This window comes from Protomyctophum bolini (assembly GCF_963924005.1).
Source record: "Protomyctophum bolini genome assembly, chromosome: 3".
Taxonomy (NCBI): domain Eukaryota; kingdom Metazoa; phylum Chordata; class Actinopteri; order Myctophiformes; family Myctophidae; genus Protomyctophum; species Protomyctophum bolini.
Genome location: NC_137864.1, coordinates 14,256,180 through 14,268,170, shown reverse-complemented (window position 1 = coordinate 14,268,170; position 11,991 = coordinate 14,256,180). Strand labels below are relative to the sequence as shown.

Here is an 11,991-nt window from a genome sequence, read left to right as displayed (position 1 = left end):
CATACAGGTGGTATGTGACGCACAGTAGTATGCATATGCCCAGGAGCACGCACGCATGTGCATACTCACGCTCACACATAGAGACTAAATAATGCAAATACTGTATACAGTACTTCAGCCATGTATTATTTTGTTGTCGTTTTGTTTGCGTATACCTGTACTTTAGTTCAGGGCTATCGTTCTCATGGACGGGAGCCAGGAATGGGAATTTCAGGAAGTTAGGAACAGAAGAGGATGAGTGCAGGCGAGCACGCAGACCTCCCAGAGGGCTGGGATGGAGCGAGGGGGAGGATGGCAGTGGAATAAAAGGAGGCATGATGGGGAGAAAGAGAGAGAGAGAGAGAGAGAGAGAGAGAGAGAGAGAGAGAGAGAGAGAGCAAGTGCAAGAGAATGTGAAACAAAACTACAACAACATGGAAAACGGAGCTCGGAAGATGTGAGAGGTTTGTGAAATTCAAGTTATAAAACGACAATAACTGCAGAGATAAAAAAGGAAGAAAGGATGAGTGGAAATCTGTTATCTGTGTTCAACTTTCTGAAAGTGTGCCGCTCACCTTCTTTTGTTGAGCCGGGCCCCAGTAGAGGGGGATGAAGGAGGATGATGAGAAAGAAGAGGAGAAGAAGAGGGTGAAGGGCAAGGAAGGGTGGGAAGGAGTGTGGAGTCGGTTGGAGGACGTCTGAGTCAACAGAAAGTGAGTGAGAGAGAGAGAGAGAGAGAGAGAGAAAGAGAGAGAGAAATATGTGCAGAGAGGCAAGAGAAAAATGTTCAGAACAATAAAGACGAGATTAGAGAAGATGTTTATGAAGTATTACAATTGATTAGTGGAAACAGAAAGAAGAGCAAGAGATGAGCAAGTGCAAAGGAGGCAACTGCAGAGGAAATAAGCTGATCCCCCCCATGGATGTGAACAGCAAGCACCACACACTGATGACAGGAAGCCAACCTTCTTTGTGTGTTTGTGTAATGTATTCATGTCCCCATGGAAGCAGAAAATGACAGCATGCACTGTGATAAAGGACCATACCAGTGTTACTGGCACTTGTTTTGGGTACAGGCCCGACATACTATTGGTCCGACTGTCAATAGAGAACCTAACCCAAACCCCTAACCGCAACCACAGTGCAACGCATGTCGGACCAACGCATGTTCGGGAGCGACAGGTGATTTCCGTACGTTGGACCTTTGGTGTGTCGGATCTGTCTGTGCATCCCCATAGTTTACATACTGAACTATGAAGGGTTGGCCGTAGCTGAATGGGTAGAGAGAGGCAGTGTAGTAATGGTCCTTGCCCCCCCGCCAAAAGAAAAAAGTTTACATTTCAAAATGAAAGCCTCTCATAATCCAGAATCCCTGGTGACCCACCTGGTCACTCATTTTTATGGCTGCAATGGCCAATGGGGATATGTTGTGTTCGCGTAGACGCCCCGACAAACTGCTCTTAATAATAATAGCTGCTCCGAATAGTTAGGATGGGTTAAATCCTAACTATTCAAAAAGTTTGAGGACAAACTTCACATGTAACAAATGTCAAATGTAACATCCATGCCCCCAATGCAACCAAAATTGCATTGGTTTTTTTGTCCATATTCAGTAGGTTACAGAATGTATTTTCGCATTTTTGTAAACTCACTGCATCGTTAAAAGCATAAAAAATAGTAAAAAATGCAGCACTTGTAAGAACTACTGCGTGAACTGAATTAATTGATTAGAGCCATGATTTTACACTATAAACCACACAGTGACTTGCACAAGGGTGAATTAAATAAAAGTCTCAAGTTTCAACATGAACATGTGAGTGAAGGCATTAAAATATTTAGTCTCTAGTCTGAGATCTACTACATTATACACTGGATTCACTTATGAGTAAATTTAGATTGGTATGATACTTTAACAAAGAAACCAAATGAGAATAAAACGACAAAGAGAAAAACAAAGAGGATAAAAGGTGTACCGGTATTTGAAGATTTCTTGAATGCACCTTTGAGTGAATGAGTATTCTAAACCATGCAGGCAGAATCACTGTTACAATGCCATTGATTTGGTATCATCATTATAAAGCAAACCAATTAAAATCGTCCAGTAAGAATCCCCAATTGAATGGCCGCTACAAAGCTGTGTAATCAGAATATTCATTACAAAGCAGTCTGTTGATCATTGTCCCATACAACAAAGCCATTTAATCAGAATCCCCCATTGCAAAGCCCTCCAATACGAAACGTTACAAAGGCGTTCAACCACAATCACCGTTACAAGGCTGACTTCACTTTTCTCAATTTATAACATAGAATGACTAATATACTAACAAATACATGATTTTAGATGTAAAGCACCCACTTCATTTCTTATTGTTTCTAGTTTAGTTTGATCTTATTTAGAGTAGCCAATCATTTTATAGCCCTTTTTTCTCCCCAATTTACTGTAGTTGTTATTCCAATGAAATCCACCCCGCACACATTTCTGTGCTGTCACTGCTGTTGTATCCTACTGATTCACCTGCCCTGCCAGTGAGGAGTCTCCACCGGGAGGACGTAGGGCCTCCCACCAACCTACTCCTCCCGACCAACACTCCTGCTGACAGGTGCCATCCCAGCCCATAGGAATACATGTAGTGACAAATATCATGCTCCGCGCCCGGCTTCTCTTCCCCGAACACGAGTCAATTGTGTTCGCATTGACGCCCGACAAAGCCGGATGGCACCACGGTGGATTTGAATAGTAGTTTTTATAAAAACGGTAAAAAACATTCTAATGCTTAATTAAAAATATGAAAATGCAAAGAGGACCATATAAATAACTTAAAATTTGCCGTTACTCGATTTTCTTATGATTTTACTTATTTTTATATATATAATTTGCATTTCGACAGCATCAAACATCAGTGACCCAAACACAAAGTCTCCTTACTTGCTCTGGTGTGGCGTATCAGTGCTGACGGAGTAGTGTCGCACCAGCTTGGGCTTGGTGGCCGCTGTGGGGTCCTGTGGGGTCTGACAGTGCAGCCGTGGCGGGGAGTCCGTGGTCGAGGAGGGGGTGGATGGGTGGCTGTAAGTGCTGGCACGCCGACGGAAGCCCTGTGACTGGGCATCGCGAGACGGACTGAGGGAGCTGAGGGAAGGGGAGGAAGGGGAGAGGGGTAGAGAGGTGTCGAGGCCTTTCAGGTCCCCTGTGGAGTTGTGGCACCTGTGGCAGAAAGAGATGAGGGTCAGCACAATGGGAGGAGGATCCTGGGTGGTCATGTCATGCAGAGAAAATAGCCGCACTACAAGCTCACAATTCAACTTGACGGCATGGCAGTTGGCAGAACAATAGAATGGATTGGAAAAAAAGGAAGTGTGGTGCTGAAAAACATCGCATTAAAAGAATTGGTGACTTGACTTTATCCCATTTTCCCCAACCTTTGCAGTATTGGTGCCAACCTGGGTTCACGGCATAAACATTGAGCTGCTTGATCTTTCTCTGGCACCAAGTACTAGTAGATACAAAAACAGCGGCTGCTATCAACATTGATTTGTTCATTCCTATAACTGCTTTCTGCTGATTGTAACAGGGCTGACAGGGGATGGTTTCATGATGTCTTTCCAGCGAATGTTCTTTGATTTGTCCGATTATGTCCGCACTACAACCGACTCTGAACAGAATGCGATCTAGACCATCTCACCAAGTAATTTGGCAGATTGGACTCAAATGCGAGGCAAATTCCCACGTGCATGTCCACATCTGCCACTTAGCTAGATCTGTATTGATCCTGCAGTGGAAATTAATCAGAGCATATACATCTCATAGACGTCTGTCAAAGAACTGATTTGAAAATAATACTGTTAGTTAAAAAAGCATTGAATGGTTTAGGGCAAAAATACTTTTCTGCTCTTGTGCCATCACAAACCATCCAGACAGGTCATCTGGGACAGGTCTGTGGTCCCTAGAATTAGAAGATTAGCAGCTTTTGCTTTTCATGGTACATTATCTGGAACTTTTTCAGAATTTTCTGTAATGTAATTTATTTTATAACTTGTTTTTCTGTTTTTATTTTACTCATTTATTTTATTGTACTCTTAAAATTACCTTTCGTTGAAATGTTTAGTTAACCAAGGCTAGTGAGAATGATTTCAGGGTGTGCATGTACGTGTGTGTACGTGTGTGTGTGTGTGTGTGTGTGTGTGTGTGTGTGTGTGTGTGTGTGTTATTACCATCGTTAATGTAATAAGGTGCCAATAGGATGCAGTTTAAAGGGCTTTACATAGCACACCATGACAGAATAGTTGATCTCATAACAACGGACATATCTAAACATTGTACACTGTCTGTGACAATGTACAAACATTCCTGTGTCAAACCTTCCATGTTTCAACTCTGTACTGAAAATCCTGACATTTTTGCACATCTCTCTGCTAACACACCAGATGTTATTGTTGTCAATGAAGAGAACAGATCAGTTTTCAGTCTTGAAGTGGCCTGACTGCACCCTTGATTCTAGCTTAGAGGAAGCCTTTATGACCAAAGTCACTAAATACCAGCCGCTCCTCCAGACCATCATAGAGCTAGGCTACAGGTGCAATCTACTTGTGTTTATCTTCGGCAGCCTAGGACATGTACATAGTTTGGTTGTAAGAGGCTTCCAACAACTTGGGATGCCAAAAAAAATCTGCTAAACGGCTTGCAAAATTCTGTGCAATCTCGTCTACTATCGGTAGCCGCCAAGTAGCGAAGACGCTGTTACTTGTACCCCTGAAGGGCGTGTGGGTATTTGTCTGGGATTTGCCGATTGCACTCTGTACAGCACCTTGTAAATATTTGTGTCCTTGAATTGTATCTCTTATGTGGACATAAATAAATTATTAAAATGTGTGCGTGTGTGTGTGTGTGTGTGTGTGTGTGTGTGTGTGTAAGCATGTGGAAAAAATAGAGTCTGCAACACTGGTAGGAAAAACTCAGCTCCACTGGTTCATTGATTGGAGTGGATCTGAGTTTTTCCTACCAGTGTTGCAAACTCTATTTCTTCCTCTTGTACTGCCATGTGTCCAGCACCTGGGCTAGAGTAGATGTGCATGCTCCATTACCGTTGTGTAAAGGTTCAAGGTTTCTTAATTTTTGTCTCCTGAAGGAGAAATTTGTCTTGGACCCCAAGGACCTGCCCTGCAGCATACAGATACAATACAATACAATACAAGACAATAAAGGTACTTGTAAAGGTAAACACGTACCTGAGTGGGCTGTTAGGCCGTAGTGTGGAGGATACAGACAGGGAGTCTTCTGGTGAGGGCTGGTTGCTGCTGTTGAGAGTGGAACTGGAGGAGAAGCTGTCACCTCCATCACTGTTCTCCCTGGGTACCCTGGACTTGTTACTGCTCTATGGACACACACACACACACACACACACACACACACACACACACACACACACACACACGCGCACGCGCACGCGCACACACACACACACACACACACACACACACACACACACACACACACACACAGTGTAACGCAAGTGAAACATCTTCCTTCCAAGTAGGACATAATTATTTAGCTTCCTGAGTAACACAGAAGAGCATAACAAACGAATGAAGCACAGCCAGCAAAGGTTTACGGGAGCTATAAAAAGTACAGTATGGACACGCAAAGAAGACGCACGGCAACTCATGCGAATGCCTGAAGGACCCCGAGTTCCTTGAGGGAGTTTTGGTACACACGCAAACATGCACGTATGCAACCAACTCAGAGGCAGAGAGTGTGCACCTACCTTCCAGATTCCCTCTAATGACTCAGTTAGGGAGCGCTTGGCTCTGGTCTTGAACTGTTCCAGGCGCTGTCGACTGCTGCTCTGCTGTTGTACATCTACTGGGGCTGGGATCGCCTCCTCACACACCTATGTACAGAGAGACAGTGTGTGTTTTTCCAAGAGAAATTTGGTAACCAATAAACCTACAAGTACATATACCTACAACTAAAAAATACATCGCATGGATGCACCTGGGACGTATCTTCAGTGATGTTTCCTGAGGTCAACGGGGTTTCGTGTCTTCCAACATCATACCCCTCACTCAGGCGACCCTGCCGGGTTTGATCAAATCCCGACTTACGTCCCAGTAGCTACCCTCGATCAGTCCATCAGGGAATGAGAAAGGCCACACAATCCGTTGCTCCGGAACTACTCTGCCGGGACAGGGAGAACCAAAATCTGGCGCGTGGAAGGACTAGGTTCTGTGGGTTGACTTCTGTCCGGGCCCCTCCTACATCTCACCAGGTCCACTCATGCTCTCACCAGGCCCAGGACCTGTGCGTTGCACCAGACTCCCAGCACCAGGCACTCCATTCAGGAGTGGTGGATTATAATGGCCCTCCTAAAGGCCTCACCAAGGTTTGTTGGGCTTCCTCCTCATGGAGGACACAGGCTGGGGCGCCGTGCCGTCTACATTCCGGTTGTCACCCGTCTCTCCGGTGGTCACCAGACTATACCTGGTTGTCACATAGTCTATTCCTATGAGTCACTATAATAGAATACATCGCATGGATACCTACTATGCTTTGAGAAACACTGCTCCGAAATGGAGGAATAGGACAACAGCAATGAAAGTAGTCGACAGAGGAAACTAACACAAAAAACATTCCAGGTGACTAAAATGTGACTAAAACTATTCAAAAGACTGACTAAAACTAAAACTTGCTGTAGAAATCAACACTGATGTGAACAGGAACTGTACCTGCTGTTTGCTGTCTGCATGCTGTGTGTGCTGGTGGTTCTTCTGTCGGTCCTCGTACAGGCTCCTCAGACTGGCCATCACCAGCTCATTCTCCTCCTGGTCGTTCTTTGGGCATGCCCTCTGTAACATGATATGGTGTCAAGTATGTTTAAATAATGTCCTTTCACAGTTCCTAATGCTAGTGTAATAATATTGATTATTTATGCGTTTCAATATAGAACGTCGCTGTCCCGTCCCCTTTCATGAAGACGAGCGGCCCGGAAGAGAATTTCCCAATAGATGTTTCCCATAGACGTTTCAGAAAGTATTTATTTAAATACCTGTAAGCCTCGGACAAAGCCAACTCGGATGGTGACAAATCATAATAAACACAATTATTTGGGCCGAACAAATAATTAGAAAGAAAAAAGAAAAAGGAAAAAAAAATGTTTTTTTCTTCTAATTATTTGTTCGGCCCAAAATTGTGTTTATTTCTGAAACGTCTATGGGAAAAATGTATGGGAAATTCTCTTCTTGGCCACTCATCGGGGGCGGGACTGCGACGCTACTATATACCGGTAGTCTATATTGGTAATTGAAAAAATACTGGCAGAGGAATTGGTACAATCCAATCCATGCAGTGGATGGTTTATACATTTCAGTAGTTCGGGGAAAAAAACAAACGTTCTGAAATTTGATAAATTGTTTGCGCCCAAGCTAGTAGTAAATGAACAGCTGAAGTATGTTGGACAAACATACCTACACAATAGGCTGCAGAGTTGAATCAAAAGAGTGTCACAAGAAATGTGACACACACTGGGTAAATAGTACCCTGTGTGTGTGTGTGTGTGTGTGTGTGCTTCAAGACTGATTCAACAGTAGTTCAAGTCTATCACCAGCAGATGGCCCCCTAACCATATGCAGGAAGGGTTTACATGTAGTTCTGTACAGCACATACTCAAACAGTAGGCACATGGGCAGCCATGCTCAGAATAATGGAATGTAAAACAGCAACATCAAGCAACATTCACTGGAATAATAATATTAAGACCAGACTGATCAAATTATAGCATCTGAAGAAATGGGGTTTTGTCGGGAGACCCTATGTTATAATGTTGTAGACCACAGACAGCAAGAGAGTTGTGTGGTGCAGTCTCCACTATAAACAGACAGTATGTCAAGAGAGCGTACTGGCATTTGGAACACCAAGAATGGTAAAAATATGCATGCGCTCTTGAAAGAACGGCATGCGTGTCATTGTGAATCCTACAGTATATGAAGAACTTGTGATTCGTTCATGATCCGACAGGTTTGATTCTTGCATGAATGGCAAGCGGAACGCACGTCCCATGGCAACGTGTCTGCTCTTCTTCCATCTATAAATGAACCATGTCACTGTACGTCTGTCTGTACAGCCGGGCACCGGTCTAGTTTGTATGAATTTGCATTCTGCGCAAGCATGCATGAGAATGAAACAGTCCATGGCCTCAGCATGAGTTTAGTGAAACCAGCATTGCATTGGATAGTTTACTTAGTTGGCAATAAATAAACATACAAACATTTGCAGTGCATTTATTGATGAATAGGGCTGTCATGATTATGACATTTTACTAATTGATATTATGGATTTAATTGTTTCTGTTAGAACATTATGAATTACAAATACAAATATAAATTTCTGTTTGGTCTTTCAGGCTTGGTAAACAAAAGTTGTACAGAGCAGATAACAAAGCAGATGACCAATAACATTAATAGTGGAAATGGCAGATCTACAAGCTCAAAACGTGACGTTTTGAAAATGTTTGGAAAATATATGAAGATTTTTAACATGGAAATGATTATGACGATTATGTAAAATATTATTGTGATTTGGTGATTATGTAATAATTGTAACAAGCCTATTGATGAAGTAACAGAATACCACACACACACACACACACACACACACACACACACACACACACACACACACACACACACACACACACACACACACACACACACACACACACACACACACACACACACACACACACACACACACACACACACACACACACACTATATACAGTACACAGTACTATATTAATTACCATCGTGTTCTCAAATACTGAAGCTTGCTCCTGGTTGTCCAGTGAGGCCAAGTGTTTCTGAAGCTCCAACTTAGTCTTAGCTGGGTGAAGACCTTAAAATAGTACACACACATAAAATAATACCTGTTAGATATGGAACTGTGACAACACATGATGGTGACCAACAGGCCTGTTTACTTTGCATGACTTTCTAGAAAGTACTGGGTGGCAAAGAGCAACTACACACAACATTAGCCACACAACTATATACTTGAAATGTAAATGACATTAATGACAATATGACATGAATCAAATCATTTGATTATGCTTGCCAAACAAAGTCAATAGAGGCACATTCCATGAGGAAAAGCAAAATAATGCACCACCGTTATTTCATATTGTTGCTATCAGCTATAAACCTCTTATCGCCATATTTCAACTATTTTCGTTTTTTTTTGTAAACTAATGGCACCTACAGTGTGACACGATCACACAACAGTAGCAAAAATAGCCGATCTCCAAGATCACGAGTCATGCTGTGAGCATGTCATGTAGATCTGTTAATTTTTGTATTTATACTTTCTTAATATAATAATAATATAATATTTTAAAGGTGAAAGTGGTTAATTAGTGGCTGTGGGTTCAACGTTTTGGATATAGCATACCATTTACAGGTTTCTGATACGGTCAGGAGCGGAGAATTATTTGCTGCGATCAAGGCCATCATCATTTTGGGGCCTGCCCAATAAGTACTTATTGGAATAGTTTGTTTGGTATATCCATATTTTATTAGAACTCGTAGCGACTGGCGAGACTAAAAACAACCAGGGGGGGCCAAAATAAAGCAACGCAATAAATGTTCCTTAATGATTATATCTGGTTTCAGTATTTATTTATGATGTATTTTTCCTATTATTAAGGTTATTGTAGCGGTCAATTTGTATTGGGGGTGAGGAGGGGCGAGACACAGCCAAAGCATTTCTGGGGGTCCCCAGCCAAAAACGTTGAGAGCCCCTGGCCTGGGCAGCGGTGGCCGAACGGTTTGCGGAGCGGTCTTGATATCAGAAGGTCGCTAGTTCGTATCCCCGGACCGGCACGTTAAAATTACCACCGCTGAAGTGCCCTTGAGCAAGGAATTGAACCCCTACCATGACATGTTCTATGAGCAGGGCCTGGCTGTAAACAAGTTCTTGAGCTTAGTCCAGTTACCCTGGGTAAACATAGTAACTTTGCTTTGCTTTTGCTTTGCCTAGACCACGCCTAGACCGTATCACACGGGTGATTTTGGAACACAGACCAGGCTTTCCTCCGAGGTGCTAAGTCTGGTGACGCGAGGTTACGGGGCACGTGTGGTGTTTTAAACGGGGCGAGTGGTGTTCCTACCTTCGATGCCCTCACACAGTCTGTGTAGCTGCTGCATGGGGCAGCTGTCACACTGCTGGCTCTGGGTCCTCTCACTCCGCAGAAGAGCCGCCACAGAAAACGCCTGCTTCAAAGTCAGCATAATCTCATCCACCTGTGTGGAAGCACAGTAATGCCATCAGTGGTCATTAATGGGTGATTGATTATTTGATTGATATGCTTTTTATTGCCACGAAATGCATGGACATATTTTGTACATATCTATCGATGTATCGATGTGCATGTGTGTAAACTGAGATTCATACAGGATATTGATAACATTTATACGGTATGTAATGAAAAGAAAAGAAAACATCCACAGAGCTTTTAAAATAAACAATTACGGTTGTGAAATTACGTTTTTTCTTTTTTACATTTCAGGTTTTGTCAGCACATATCGGCAAACTGCATGGCGACTGCCTTATAGACACAACTCAGGGAAATAACTAAGCCTTAAGTCAAAGAGGTGTTGTGATGTGGAGTGGAGTGTGACATCTACTGTAGCAGCTCAATGTAGTCTATATAACAGTTATAACTCAACAGTTACGCGGGTCCATTTGGTTACATTTGTACACTCTTGGAGTTGCAAATGGATAAATGAACACAGCGTATTTTACTGTGCTGTAATCAGCTTTTCTGCATAGTCTACTTTCCAGTCCATATCAATTAATTCTGCCATCACTGCGTGTTCCTCTCTGAGCTACAATGGCAGCATTCTTCTCAACGCCTGCCCTGTACACTCTGCCTCCCCATCTTACCAGTGATTCATCTGTACACTGGAAGATGTAGCAGACAAAGTGGCAGCTCCCTCCGTCCACCGTCTCCCTGCAAATGAAGCCAAAGTGATCCACGTGACGGATACCCTACGGAGAAAATGTCCAGGCAGTGTGATTAGTATTAAACCATATAGTAAATTGTAAATGGTGCATTTATATAATGCCTTTATCCAAGGCGCTTTACATAGATGCATAGTGCATTACATTCACCCTTTCGCATTCATACACCGATGACGGAGGAAACCATGCAAGGCACCAGCCTGCACATCAGGAGCAATTAGAGGTTCAGTGTCTTGCTCAAGGACACTTCGACACCAACTTCTCGCCCGGACACTACCCCACCGCTGCCCCACATTATGCACACTAAGCCTAACCCAGTGCAGTACATACCTGTGAGCAGAAGGAGATTTCTCTGAAGCTCTTCTCGATGGCAACCTTCTTAGTGTCTGGACTAACCAGGAAGATCTGAGACCTCCCCACCTAAAACACATAGTGAGCAATAGAGTGAGTTAGTATTTTTGGATTGACACACACACTCCACCGCCTTTGTATCCTTGTTCCACTTTATGGGCAACCCCGATTTACGTCTTCAAAAGTATCTCTTCTGTGAGGTCAAGTTCAACCTCACGCTCTTTTGACCCACAACGTCAAATACCAAATTCTTCATTAGGGTTTAATTCCAGGGACTTAAAAACATGTTTTTTTAAACTGTGGTTGGGAATGAGTGCTCACTGCTCAGTCATGAGGTCATGGTGTGTGTCATGATGGTACCAGCAGGATGTGGTTGTTATTAATAATACAACCGTGTCTGCTGAAAAATAGATACCCCCTGGTTCCTGTACCAACGCTGACAACTTCCTGCTCTGGAAGGAGAACAGGAAGGGTGGCGTTGCCAGGGGGGGATCAATAGGGTCAAACACAAGGTCAGGGACAGTAGCGGAAATGATGTCATTTTGACCAGCAGTCAGCAGCATAGTACATGCTGAGTCATGTACTATGGGTGGCCACTGGCCAGGGGAGGGAGGGTGGGTCTGCTGTGTGCCTCAGTGTACTGTACACTGTAC

The 11,991-nt window shown here is 43.3% G+C and overlaps 1 protein-coding gene across 1 annotated transcript in view; it reads right to left on the bottom strand.

Annotated features, from left to right (window-relative positions):
* tbc1d1 (TBC1 (tre-2/USP6, BUB2, cdc16) domain family, member 1) overlaps window positions 1-11,991 on the bottom strand; it is a 65,010-nt gene that overhangs the window by 30,337 nt on the left and 22,682 nt on the right. Inside the window, exons 4-13 of the mRNA XM_080758909.1 lie at window positions 11,318-11,407; window positions 10,910-11,014; window positions 10,134-10,266; window positions 8,772-8,863; window positions 6,700-6,819; window positions 5,739-5,864; window positions 5,203-5,348; window positions 2,906-3,181; window positions 555-677; window positions 156-269 (exon numbers count right to left, since the gene is read on the bottom strand). Of these exons, the coding sequence (XP_080615035.1) occupies window positions 156-269; window positions 555-677; window positions 2,906-3,181; window positions 5,203-5,348; window positions 5,739-5,864; window positions 6,700-6,819; window positions 8,772-8,863; window positions 10,134-10,266; window positions 10,910-11,014; window positions 11,318-11,407 (1,325 nt within the window). The remainder of the gene's footprint in view (window positions 1-155; window positions 270-554; window positions 678-2,905; window positions 3,182-5,202; window positions 5,349-5,738; window positions 5,865-6,699; window positions 6,820-8,771; window positions 8,864-10,133; window positions 10,267-10,909; window positions 11,015-11,317; window positions 11,408-11,991) is intronic.